This window comes from Salvelinus sp. IW2-2015, linkage group LG14, assembly GCF_002910315.2.
Source record: "Salvelinus sp. IW2-2015 linkage group LG14, ASM291031v2, whole genome shotgun sequence".
In the NCBI taxonomy this organism is placed as follows: domain Eukaryota; kingdom Metazoa; phylum Chordata; class Actinopteri; order Salmoniformes; family Salmonidae; genus Salvelinus; species Salvelinus sp. IW2-2015.
Window position 1 is genome coordinate 23,934,640 of NC_036854.1, and position 13,942 is coordinate 23,948,581.

The 13,942-nt window shown below is 41.1% G+C and overlaps 1 protein-coding gene across 1 annotated transcript in view; it reads left to right on the forward strand.

Moving 5' to 3' along the window:
- Window positions 1-13,942, forward strand: part of LOC111972729 (serine/threonine-protein phosphatase 2A 56 kDa regulatory subunit alpha isoform) — a 140,927-nt gene that overhangs the window by 48,705 nt on the left and 78,280 nt on the right. Inside the window, exon 2 of the mRNA XM_023999787.2 lies at window positions 10,119-10,315. Coding sequence (XP_023855555.1) covers window positions 10,119-10,315 — 197 coding nt within the window. The remainder of the gene's footprint in view (window positions 1-10,118; window positions 10,316-13,942) is intronic.

The following is a 13,942-nucleotide window of genomic DNA, read 5'->3' on the forward strand; positions in this document are numbered from 1 at the left end:
CACAGTGTACTATTCTGTTCCCTGTCACAATGCACGTCAGCAGCACAGTATGAACTTTTATCAAGACCTTGCCAATACCTGTAAACTTTTCATCATTCAGCAAATGTCTGTTTGGCCTTGCACTGAGGATGTTGATTGAAGCCTCTGTATACTGTTAAGTTTGTTTCAATCAGTATCGACTTCCACCATAGCAATTTGCCTATTAATTTTGTATCCTTTTTTTTTACTTAAGTCATGATGGGTATTTTCCAAGTTGCATTCAGTTAGGCTGCCTTGGCAGTTAACTACACAATTTGTAGGTAATCTTGTTTAGGCGACTAACCAGGCAAGCTTTTGTTGACACCAATGCCATGCAATGGTTGTTAAGCTTGGGCAGTATCCAGATTGTCATACCTTTTATATCGACCTTGTGCCGTACTGGGATATTTGGTAATACTGGCACTGAACACACGGGGTGCTTTTAAAAAAAACATTTTTTTTTTTTATCCCCACTAATTCTCTGTAATCCGAAGGTTAGCAATGCTGACAAGTACATGTAAAATCCCATAGACAATGCTAAAGACTGCATTGCGAACATTTTTATACAGTCTCTGACCTAAAATATTTGCAGGACAGACATCCCAGCTCATAAAGTTATATAAGTAACTCAAAAGCTGCTAACTGTTTGCTGCACGCACACAACAAATATTAGACAGCAAGGCTCTTGATCCAGGAGGGGGTTCTCTGTTGTTTCTAAGCAAATTTGATTTTGGAAGAAGCTAACCAATTAGCTAGATAGCTAACGAGCTACTAAATTAGCAAACCAAATGCACAACTGAAGAGCGTTTAGCACATTTTAGACAGTTCATTTGACAGTTATACGAATTGTAACTGGCAAACATTTAGTTGTGAATTCCATACTGTAACTAGATCATCTGGTGCGTGCTGCATAGCAGCGAGTGACTCACAAGGCTCTGGTCTCTCGTCGTTGTGTGCTTGTAAACAAACACCACGTGACTGGGTACCACCAGTAAGATTCATAATGAAAATTATGTGACAGGTGAAATGAAGAAAGCAGTGTTTATCTCCTAACGTATTACACAAGTTGCCTGCAGGTATTTACTTAAAAAGTAGCTACAAATATTCAAATTTCAATTGTTGGCGGTATTGAAGAAGCATCCTGTGGCTATTTCCAAATACCCCCATATACGGTATACCATCCAAGCCTAACGGTTGTACAGTTTTACCATGCAATAGTTTAAAGCTAGAATCCTTAGTTGCCACATACATTTTTGGACTTCTCGAAGACTATAACTTATAAATGCCCCATGAGCTTAGTTCAACTGTCGTAACCCATCAGAAAGCGAAATATGAGCTTGTTTTACTCCAATGTTGGTAAACAATGTAAATAAACACTGTATAGCCTCAAAACATGGTTAAAACGCTAATGTTGATGTCATGGATGGTTAATCCATGCATCCATAGCTCTGTCTATAATTTTCAGTGGTTACATTTCTCCAGGCCCGTCGCTCAGCTTTTTACCAAAACCGAGGCAGGGAGGCTGCTTTGTTTCAGTTAAGGATTCTAGCTTTAAGCCAAATGAGAATGTACACTAAATAGGGATGTGCCACTTTCCCTTTCAAGACTAGGCCTATTTGGTACACATCTACGTACATTGGCTCCGATACAATACAGGAACGATACGTTTTAGTTTGAAACATTTTGGTGCGATTCCAGTTTATTAGAGGAACGAATCGATATAATTGTATGCACTAACATTTGTTAAATAAACACATTAATTTTCCATTCTAAATTAAAATCTGCTGCCGATGGCGTTCATGGGCAGGGCCTCTGAGTTGACTTCTCTTTCTCTCTCTGTGTGTGAGTGAATGATAAACAGTACATTCACAAAGTATTTACACCCCATGACTTTTTCCACATTTTGTTGTTACAAAGTTGGATTAAAATGGGTTTAATTGCCATTTCTTTGTCAACGATCTACACAACATACTCTATTGACAAAGTGGAAGAAAAATTCTAACATTTGTAAAACATTTATGAAAAATTTAAACATTATCTTGATAAGTATTCAACCCGCTGAGTCAACACCTTAAACATCTTTGGCAGTGAGTCTTTCTGGGTAAGTCTAAGATTTCCACACATGGATTGCGCAACATTTGGCCATTTATTATTTTAAAAATTCTTCAAGTTCTGTCAAATTGGTTGTTAATCATTGTTAGAGAACCATTTTCAGTTCTTGCCATAGATTTTCAAGCAGATTTAAGACAAAACTGTAACTTGGCCACTCGGGAACATTCATTGTCTTCTTGGTAAGCAACTCCAGTGTAGATTTGGCCTTGTGTTTTAGGTTTTTGTCCTGCTGAAATCTTCTAGGATTTTGCCTGTGCTTAGCTCCATTCCGTTTTCTTTTTTTATCCAGAAAAACTCCCCAGTCCTTAACGATTAGAAGCATACCCATAACGTGATGCAGCCACCACTATGCTTGAAAGTATGGAGTGTGGTACTCAGTAATGTGTTGTATTGGATTTGCCCCAAACATAACACTTTGTATTCAGGACAAAATGTAATTGCTTTGCCACATTTTTTGCAGTACGTTGCACATAGGATGTATGTTTTGGAAGATTTTTATTCTGGTCAGGCTTCCTTTTCACTCTGTCAATTCGGTTAGTATTGTGGAGTAACTACAATGTTGTTGATCCATGCTGAGTTTTCTCTTTTATAAAAGCCATTTAACTCAGTTAGGAAAGACGCCTGTCAGGGTTTCTATTTGCCAGTAATAGCTGGCTTTTGGTCTGAATTGTTTTAAAAAGCTGATAAATAAAATTGGTGCCGGGCAATTGTTGGGGAGAAGAAAAAATCCCATTGCGAAATAATGCTTTTTAGCCTATTCTCATTGAAGGAAACGCAAGTTATGTGTTATCACATGCGTACAGATACAGAGCCTTTGAGCGGAAACTCTGTCAGACAGCGTGAGAGCTGCTGCTCCTGCAGCATCTCAAAAGGAAACGGACGGCAGGCTTCATCAGCGCATCACACATCACTTTGCAATGAGCTGGAGGCACCTGAACGTTTAATACATATGAGACATTTCTTACCTTGCTTCAAAGTAGTCTATTAGATCTCCTCTCTTTCTAAATTTCGAAGGGAAATCACATGAAACTGCTTGCATGTGCGATGCCCTTTCRACAACGGTGTTCCCCGCTAATTGCATTATGGGAAAAAAAACATTTATGCGTAGCCTACTGCCTTGTGCACATTGCTGTGCTTATAATGTTGATAAACTATACTGAACAAAAATATAAACGCAACATGCTACAATTTCAAACATTTTACTGAGTTACAGTGCATAGAAGGAAATCAGTCAATTTAAATATATAAGTCCATAATCTATGGATTTCACATGACTGTGACTGAAGGGGCGCAGTCATGGGTGGGCATTGCTCACCCACTTGGGAGCCAGGCTCAGCCAATCATAATGAGTTTTTACTCACAAAAGGACTTTATTACAGACAAATACCCCCGTGGCACCACGTAAAATGTTGCACTACACGTGCAACACAGCATTCCTAACCTAGCCCACAACTCAAAGGCGACGCCATGATAATGGAATTCATTGCCCTTGAAAATCAATCGTTCTCTGTCGTGGGTGATGTTGGCTTTCGCCGACTGGCCGAGCACCGGTACACACTACCAAGTGCGCTATTTTTCAGATGTTGCCTTACCGGAGTTACACAGTAATAGCGTCACTGCTATTAGCTTCACGACTGACATTTGGACCAGCAATATCAGCCACATGAGCATGCTGAATCTGACAGCGCAGTGGGTCGTCGAGGATTTCGTACTGAGGAAAGTCGTATTGCATGCTGATGAATGTGCTGGTTGTCGTACCACTGCTGCCATTTCAATGGCATTTGAGAACATGTTTGAAACTTGGAAACATGAACACAATAGCTAGCTCTGACTGACTCGAGAAATAAGCTCATCAACTGCGCCTGCAGAAAACGTGATACCCTCTGTCATGACATTGAAATGCCTGCTCAACAAAACTGCCGACACAGGCTGTGAACAAGCGATTCGGTGGCATTCTCTCTTTACTGTGTCGCCACCATGCTTGATGCTATGTACAAGGACCGCTACTTTGATGCAGACAAGAAACAGGGTTTACGTGAAATGTTATCTACACAGCTGGACAAGATGGAAACGGACACAGTGACAGTGTGCACCGAGGAAGAGAGGCCTCTGTCCAGACAGAGCTATAAAGGAGGGTCGAAGCGCCCCCATTCACATCGTCAGGGCTGTAGTGGAGCGGGTTGAGAGTTTCAAGTTCCTTTGGCGTCCACATCACCAACAAACAATCATGGTCCAAACACACCAAGACAGTCGGGAAGAGGGTACGACAATACCTTTTCCCCCTTAGGAGACTGAAAAGATTTGTCATGGGTCCCCAGATCATCAAGTTCTCCAGCTGCACCATCGAGAGCAACTGCTCGGCATCCGAGGCGCTGCGGAGGGTTGGGCGTACGACCCAGTACATCGCTGTGGTCAAGCTTCCTGCCATCCAGGACCTATGTAATAGGCGGTGTCAGAGGAAGGCCAAAAAAATGTGKAAAAGACTCCTGGCACCCAAGTCATAGACTGTTCTCTGTGCTACCTCACGGCAAGCAGTACCCGGAGCGCCAAGTCTAGGTCCAAAAGGTTTAACAGCTTCTACCCCCAAAGCCATAAGACTGCTGAGCAAAAAAAAAAAAWTTGCCCAAATTTAAAACAACGACCAACTGAGTCATACAGGAACATATACACTGTGTACAAAACATTAAGAACACTTGCCCTTTCCATAACAGACTGACCAGGTGAAAGCTAGAGTATGATCCCTTATTGATGTCACTTCTTAAATCCACTTCAATCAGTGTAGATGAAGGGGACGAGACCGGTTAAATAAGATTTTTTATGCCGAGACATGGAATWGTGTATATGAGGGAAAGGTGACTTCATTAGGAAGGGGTCTCTACTGGGAAGTCCTGGCCGGTCAGTCGAAGAGTGGCGACACGGTGGCGAGGCAGTGGCACTACGGCCAGGCTGAGGAGTAAAAAAGGACAAAGGTCTTATTGCAGCGTATCCTGGATAGGTCCCACTGTCTCAATTTGCTTACTCTGGTAAACGCCCTTTTGGAAAAAGTCAGTTAAAATCCACACAAATACAACAGGTTGGCGAGGAATTGGCTTAAACTCAATCAGTCCACACAGTGTGATAGTTAGATTGAATCGCACAGTTTGTGGGATCGCCGCAGTTATAGCACAAATAGAGCAATGAAACCGATATTTTACCGGATGTGTAAATGTGAAGCATCTGGTTGGCGTTTCCACTCACTACCAGATATGGTGGTTAGAGGAAGCCCAGTGGCCGGCAGTGGGAGAAGATGGAGCGAGATGGATTTTGGCCGACATTCTGCAAATGTTCTCATCAATGAAACATTTTATCTTAATACAGTTTCCAAAACTAAAATCCATTACGAACAGTGGACTTAGTTTCGTAGACTTTATCCTATGCCAAGGTTTCTAAATATTGCGTTGTTTAGAAGGAGTGCAAGGGTGAATTTAGTTATTGCATACGTGCACTTCCTAGTGTAGGCGTTCCCTTACAGAAATATGCAAATACCTGCTAGAACGTGCAAGTAGGCTCTCGCTAGCTCGTTCTTGGCTCTGCCCACCTCCTTGCTTGTTCTGCCCACTATGATTTATTTTCTCCCATTGGAAACGACAGGCTATAGTCAGCTTGGGTTAGTTAATAACATCTTTGGTTATAGGCAGCAAGCCAGAACCCAACCACAAACCAGCCAGCACTAGGACCTATAAAGTGGTGTGCCCAGGTATATCCAAGTAGGCCTCAACCTTCAGCAGACCTGTTTTGTATGTCTCCTTGCAATATTGCACTGTTCTCTGATGTGTTCACAGCCAGATGAAACAAACCTAAATAATCCAGTTTTCAGCTACAAACTCTGATCAGAGAAGTACATTCTTGCTGCCATCTTGAATAGTAGGTATATACTAGCTGACAGAGCTTAAAGAATGTTGAAAAGAATAATGGGCAAATGTTGTACACTCCAGATCTGGGATGCTCTTAGAGACCTACCCAGAAAGACTCACAGCTGTAATCGCTGTTAAAGGTTATTCTAACATGTATTGACTCAGGGGGTTGAATACTTATGTAATTAACATACTCTGAACGAAAATATAAACGCAACATGTAAGGTGTTGGTCCCATGCTGAAATAAAAGATCCCAGAAATGTTCCATACTCACAAAAAGCTTATTTCTCTTCAATTTTGTGTACAAATTAATCCATCCACCTGACATGTGTGGCATATCAAGAAGCTGATTAAACAACATGATCGTTACACATGTGCACATTGTGCTGTAGACAATATAAGGCCACTCTAAAATGTGCAGTTTTGTCACACAACACAATGCCACAGATGTCTCAAGTTTTGAGAGATCGTTCAATTGGCATGCTGACTGCAGGAATGTCCACCGGAGCAGTTGCCAATGAATTTAATGTTAATTTCTATTATAAGCCACCTCCATCGTTTTAAAGAATTTGGCAGTACATCCAACCGTGGGCGAACGGTTTGGTGATGCCAACGTTGTGAACTGAGTGCCCCATGGTGGCGGTGGGTTTGTGATATGGGCAGGCATAAGCTACGGACAAAGAACACAATTGCATTTTATTGATAATTATTGAATGCACAAAAATACTGTGACGAGTTCCTGAAGCCCATTTCAATTTTTTTTTATTACGTATGGATATCTGTATTCCSAGTCATGTGAAATCCATAGATTAGGGCCTAATGCATTTCAATTGACTGATTTCCATATATGAATTGTAACTCAGTAAAATCTTTTGAAATTGTTGCGTCTTGTGTTTATTTTTGTTAAGTATATTTGTATTTTTCATCAATGTTTGACATCAGAGTATTTTGTGTAGATTTTTGACAAAAAAATTACAAATCCATTTTATTCCCACTTTTTAAATCAATGGGTGTTAATACTTTCTGAAGGCACTATAATGTGAATATGGTATTATTAAAGACATTGATATAGGCCTACTGATTTCATTGAACTATTGACAATGGAGTAGTCAGCTGCTGCTTTCTGTGTTTCATTCTTCAATCATACTTGTATGTCTATTCATGGGTGCTCCCCCACTTTTATACAACCTTGTTGGGCGTCTGGGTGTCCTGCAAATTCCTGCAATTCTATACTGATCAACAGGGAATCCATGTTTACTTGACATAAGGCAACCTTTTTTCTTAGGTTTCTTCCACAATAAATTAAATTGAAAGAGTAGACTAGGTTAGTTTTTCTGACTAGGTTACTAATCTACCGCCTTCCCTCAAAGTCCCACTCACAGTGATTGATTGACAGGTCTGAAACCCTACCAACTCTGACTCACAAACATCTTGCCCACTCCCCTGACAATCCCACCCACAGTTATTGACAGGCCAAACTGTTAAAGGGATAGTTCACCAAAATAAAATAATTACACACAGGTTTCCTTACCCACAGCAGCAAAGCCAATAAAATACATAATTTGAAGAACAAACATCATTGTGGTATTTTATATATTGCAGTAAAACTGTAAATATGACTTGAATCTCAAGAGAAGACAGGATTAATGTTTAAAACGGTTATTTTACTTAGCCTATATGATCAGGACTATTTTCTGAGGCTTAGATGATATCCAAAACAATTAGCACTGAATTCATACATTTTAAGTAATTTTAATTGCGAAGTCTTGTCTTTCTACTCAATACCTTAACTCATTTGACCAATCCTTGAGGTAAAGTCATTAAAGTATTCAATAATTTTGGTGTGTATTTTGGATGGAGTGAATGCATTCGAATGTAACAGAGGCCACAAAAATAAAAATAAATTCATGGGGGGCATGCCCCCTGGACCCCCCCCAGCCCGGAACTCCCTTGCTGGCTACTTTTTCTATTTGGCTGGCTACTCTATGTACAATGCATTCGGAAAGTTTTCAGACACCTTGACTTGTCAACATTTTGTTAAGTTACAGCTTTATTCTAAAATGTATCGTCCCCCCCCCCCCTCACCAATCTACACACTTAACCCATAATGACAAAGCAAAAAAAAGGKTTTTAGACATTTACGTAAGTATTCTGAYCCTTTACTCTACTTTGTTGAAGCACCTTTGGCAGCGATTACATCCTTGAGTCTTCTTGGGTATGACGCTACAAGCTTGGCACACCTGTGTTTGGGGAGTTTCTCCCTTTCTTCTCTGCAGATCTTCTCAAGCTCTGTCAGTTTGGATGGGGAGCATCGCTGCACAGCTATTTTCAGGTCTCTCCAGAGATGTTCGATCGTGTTCAAGTCTGGGCTCTGGCTGGACCACTCAAGAACATTGAGACTTGTCTCGAAGCCACTCCTGCATTGTCTTGGCTGTGTGGGAATTGTTGTTGACCTGTTGTAAGGTGAACCTTTATCCCAGTCTGAGGTCCTGAGTGCTCTGGAGTAGGTTTTCATCAAGGATCTCTCTGTACTTTGCTCCGTTCACCTTCCCTCAATCCTGACTAGTCTCCCAGTCCCTGCCGCCAAAAAATATCCCCTCAGTATGATGCTGCCACCACCATGCTTCACCGTAGGTATGGTGCCAGATTTCCTCCAGACGTTACGCTTGGCATTAAGGCCAAAGTGTTCAATCTTGGTTTCATCAGACCAGAGAATCTTGTTTTCGTGTTCTGAGAATCCTAAGGTGCCTTTTTGGCAAGCTCCAAACGGGCTGTCAGGTGCCTTTTACTGAGGAGTGGCTTCCGTCTGGCCACTCTACCATAAACGCCTGATTGGTAGAGTGCTACATAGATGGTTGTACTTCTGGAAGGTTCTACCATCTTCACAGATGAAAGCTGGAGCTCTGTCAGAGTGGCTATTGATTGGGTTCATGGTCACCTCCCTGGCCAAGGCACTTCGCCCCCGATTTGCTCAGATGTGCAGGGCGGCCAGCTCTAAGAAGAGTATTGGTGGTTCCAAACTTCTTCCATTTAAGAGTGATGGAGGCCACTGTGTTCWTGGGGACCTTCAATGCTGCAGAAATGTTTTTGGTAGCCTCCAGATYTGTGCCTCAACACAATCCTGTCTCGGAGCTCTATGGACAATTTCTTCAACCTCATGGCTTGGTTTTTGCTCTGACGTGCACTGTCCACTGTGGGACCTTATATAGACAGTTGTGTGCCTTTCCAAATCAGGTCCAGTCAATTGAACTTACCACAGGTGGACTCCCAAGTTGTAGAAACATCTCAAGGATGATCAATGGAAACAGGATGCACCTGAGCTCAATTGAGTCTCATAGCAAAGGGTCTGAATACTTATTTAAATAAGGTATTTCTGTTTTTTTTATTTTATAAATTTGCTAAAACTTTGTTTTTTTGCTTTGTCATTATGGGGTACTGTTTGAGGGGGAGGAAAAATCTTTAATACATTTTAGAATAAGGCTGTAACGTAACAAAATGTGGAAAGTCAAGGGGTCTGAATACTTTCCAAATGCACTGTACTTAAGACTAACTTATATTGTAAGCTCAGCAGGTATAGCCAGATGAGTGTTGTCTCTTGTAGCTTACTTTTATTCTGTAAAACAACATTGTCACTCAACTAATAATACCTAATATTTTCCAAGCCATTTTACAAGCATTTGAAGGCTGATATTACTGCACAGATATGCAATATTGGGAATAGACCTCTCTTGGGTCAGCACACAAAGCTGCGCACAGTTAAGTTTGACTAGTTTGATATTGCCTGGGGTTGTTCTTGCATGCAAAATTACTTTTATATCAATGACTGTCAACAGTTACATGCTTAGTTCGACACTGAAGGAGAGGACACATCAGTTGTCACAAGATTAGAGGTGTTTTTTTTTTTTTTATGTGAAGAGCCGATTCGTAACGTTTGACCAGATTTTCTGACCAATGTGTGCTACATTTGGATCGGTTTGGGGCACCGCGGACCGATGCACTCATATCTTCAACATTTGAACCGGGAACCGATGCATATCGGTGAATTGTTACATCCCTAAATGTAAATGTTGTTTCCATCTCATTTCTGATTCCAGATGCGCCCTCCACGGAGCAGCAGGAGCTGTTCACCCAGAAGCTCCAGCAGTGCTGCATGTTGTTTGACTTCATGGACTCGGTCACCGACCTGAAGAGCAAGGAGATTAAGCGGGCCACGCTCAACGAGCTGGTGGACTATGTCTCCACCAACAGGGGTGTCCTGGTAGAGACGGCCTATCCAGAGATCTCTAATATGGTGAGTGGGGTCTTTACACAAAATCCCTTTTCACACTGTTTATCAGAGCTGTGCCAGGACTAGCTGTACGGTGCTGGACTATTTACTCATCCTCCGTAGTTGCTGGAAAAGGGCAATGTGTAGAAAATATCCAAACCAGGACACAGCGGTTCGTTTCGGTACGATTTTGTGAAAATGGTATAACAGAAAACACTACAACAGCACCCAGTCCTGCTTGACTTCTGTGAAACAAATAAGCACACTGTCCCTGGCATATGAGTTTGATTACGCAAGATTGAGAGATTTGATAGGATGTGGAGGAACCTTTATCCTGCTAAGAATGCCACTAAAAAGTAGAGAAAGTGGTAATTGAAAACATGACATGCAATTTTAATCCGGGCTTGAACGATTGCCATTGTTCTTAGAAAGAAAAAGGACTGATTCACCCAAGTTTTTCAACCTAAAGATTAGGAAGTAGTTCTTGAATAGGAGCAGCTGTCATTCTTAGAGATGTGAAATGAAAGGGCCTTAACATATAACTTTGTTTCGTGCTATACTCTGAGCAACCTGGGAGAGAGGCAGCTCTCCCTAAAGCCGTCACACACCTTCAGCTGCAGTGAGACACAAAGATTACCCAGACCTCTTAATCACCTCGCTCATCCCTTTGCCCTTGTCATAACCCTCACCGCTAGCCACGCTGCCAGACCAGACAGTGAAGGACGACCCGCACGCCCCCAGTCAGTTGCCAGCACTCCTTCAGATCAGCACTCCTTGCGATCATTAGGATTCAGGAAACCTCTGGCTGTCTCTTTTTTGTACCACCTTAAACTACCGTCTCTGGCATCCACTGCTTTACTCTGTAGATGTGAGGGGCCTAAGTAGTTTCTTTTGAGTTTATTAATTGATCTTGATATATCACATTTGAGAGGTGTGTCAGACAGAGTAATTGTTTTAGATCAATGACTGTCAACAGTTACATGCTTAGTTCGACACTGAAGGAGAGGACACATCAGTTGTCACACGATTAGAGGTGTTTTTCTCAGCCCAGGCGTCGTCTTTTTATGGGGTTTTCTGTCTGAAATTGCTATCTTGAAAGATCAGGCCTACATTCCCTGACATTTAGTGTGTATCATTGCCACAGGCAGCCACATTAGCATGTGTAGCTATTCTAAGGTTACAGAGAACAGGTTCTGCACTTGTTATTCACAGACTAGAATTTGATGGTAGAGGTAGTACTTGGTGATGAAAAAATTACATTGTGATGATAGATTTATAGACGTGTGAATATCATCTCCCCATTCCAGAGTAGTGTGGGATAGCAAATGTAGAGCAGTTATTAATTAAACAACAAATGTTGGATGTTTCCACTTAGTGCTAGAACTGTGCATCTTTTCTCGTGGCAAGGCACATCTCCACTGCCAGTTAGACTCATCAGCATATGAATTGGAGGGATTTGTTTTGCCGCGAGCCAAGACTGGCTAGATGTTTCCAATCCTCCCGTTGTTTTCCTCACGTTGGTGTTTATCACCAATCCAAAATGGCTGGTCTAAAAAAAACAACCACGAACTAGACTACCTTTTCAGTTTGTTTTAACAGGCCTGGTAGATGGAGCACATGGAGTTTGATTATTTTGCTGACAGGCCGGGGCATGCCTATGACTGTACCAGTAAGACTTGGTTGCGTAAGTTTATTTTCTGGGTAATATAATGTGTCTGTGTAAGGGGAAGCATCCTGTTAAACTGTGGCGCATGGTGGATGGAGTATCACTGTCTCTTCCTGTAGTAGGTAGACATTCTGGAACACTCAGATGGCTCGCAGCCTCCTACAGCCTCACAGTGACTCACACAGCATTTAGAACACCAGCTCAACGGATACGGTGTGCCATAACTCACTTAGCAGCTCTTCCAAGGGCACTGCTCATTACACAAGCTCTTCCAAGGGCACTGCTCATTACACAAGCTCTTCCAAGGGTACTGCTCATTACACAAGCTCTTCCAGGGTTACTGCTCATTACCACAAGCTCTTCCAAGGGCACTGCTTCATTACACAAGCTCTTCAAGGGTACTGCTCATTACACAAGCTCTTCCAAGGGCACTGCTCATTACACAAGCTCTTCCAAGGGCACTGCTTCATTACACACACAAGCTCTTCCAAGGGCATGCTCATTACACAAGCTCTTCCAAGGGTACTGCTCATTACACAAAGCTCTTCCAAGGGCATGCTCATTACACAAAGCTCTTCCAAGGGTACTGCTCATTACACAAGCTCTTCCAAGGGCACTGCTCATTACACAAGCTCTTCCAAGGGTACTGCTCATTACACACATGGATAGGTTATCATCAGCACCAGTGACTTGGTGGTAAAAAAAAATAGGTGGGTAAACTCTGATCAGCGGTTGCAATGAAAAAAAGTAACGCTCCCAATACTTTCAATGCATTTTTCCTGCAAAAAGTGGGTAAACTGTAGCAACAACAAAAAAATTGGGTAAACTGCGTTTTACTTTGCGTTTACCCTCCACTACACCACTGATCAACACATCCTTAGCTGTCGGAGCCAAGGGGACTGACTGACGCTTTCTTGTGAGGGATAGGTTGACTTGTCTGTCTGGAGCATTCTCGAGTGCTGATGGCTGTGACGATTTTTGCATAACCATGTAGTCGCCAATTATGGATGAAGACCGTCATGAAAATACAATCGTCATAACAGTTTTAATAAAACGTGTGTGTGTATGTGGATATATTGAAGCAACATCTCAAGACATCAGTCAGGAAGTTAAAGCTTGGTCGCAAATGGGTCTTCCAAATGGACAATGACCCAAGCATACGTCCAAAGTTGTGGCAAAATGGCTGAGGACAACAAAGTCAAGGTATTGGAGTGGCCATCACAAAGCCCTGACCTCAATCCTATAGAAAATTTGTGGCAGAACTGAAAAAAGCGTGTGCGAGCAAGGAGGCCTACAAACCTGACACATATACACCAGCTCTGTCGGGTGAATTTTGGCCTATTTCTCCTAACTTATTGTGGGACGGTTGTGGAAGGCTACCTGAAATGGTTGACCCAAGTTAAACAATTTATAGGCAATGGTACCAAATACTAATTGAGTGTATGTAAACTTCTGACCAACTGGGAATGTGATGAAAGAAATAAAAGCTTCAACAGTTGAAGTCGGAAGTTTACATACACCTTAGCCAAATACATTTAAACTCGGTTTTTCACAATCCTGAAGTTTTATCGTAGAAAAATTCCCTGTCTCTGGTCAGTTAGGTTCACCACTTCATTTTAAGAATGTGAAATGTCAGAGAATGATTTATTTCAGTTTGTATTTCTTTCATTACAATATATATGTATAATATATATAAATATGTAATATAAATATATATAATATATATATATATTATAAATAAATATTTATATATAAATATATATATATATTATATAATATATAATATAATAAAAAAATATATATATATATATATATATATATATAATATGTGTGTTTATATGTTGTATATATATATATATATATACACACACATTATAATACAATTTATATATATTATATAACACACATATAAATAAATTTATATATATATATATAATATATATGTGTGTTGTGTAACATGTATGATATAATATATATATTATTGA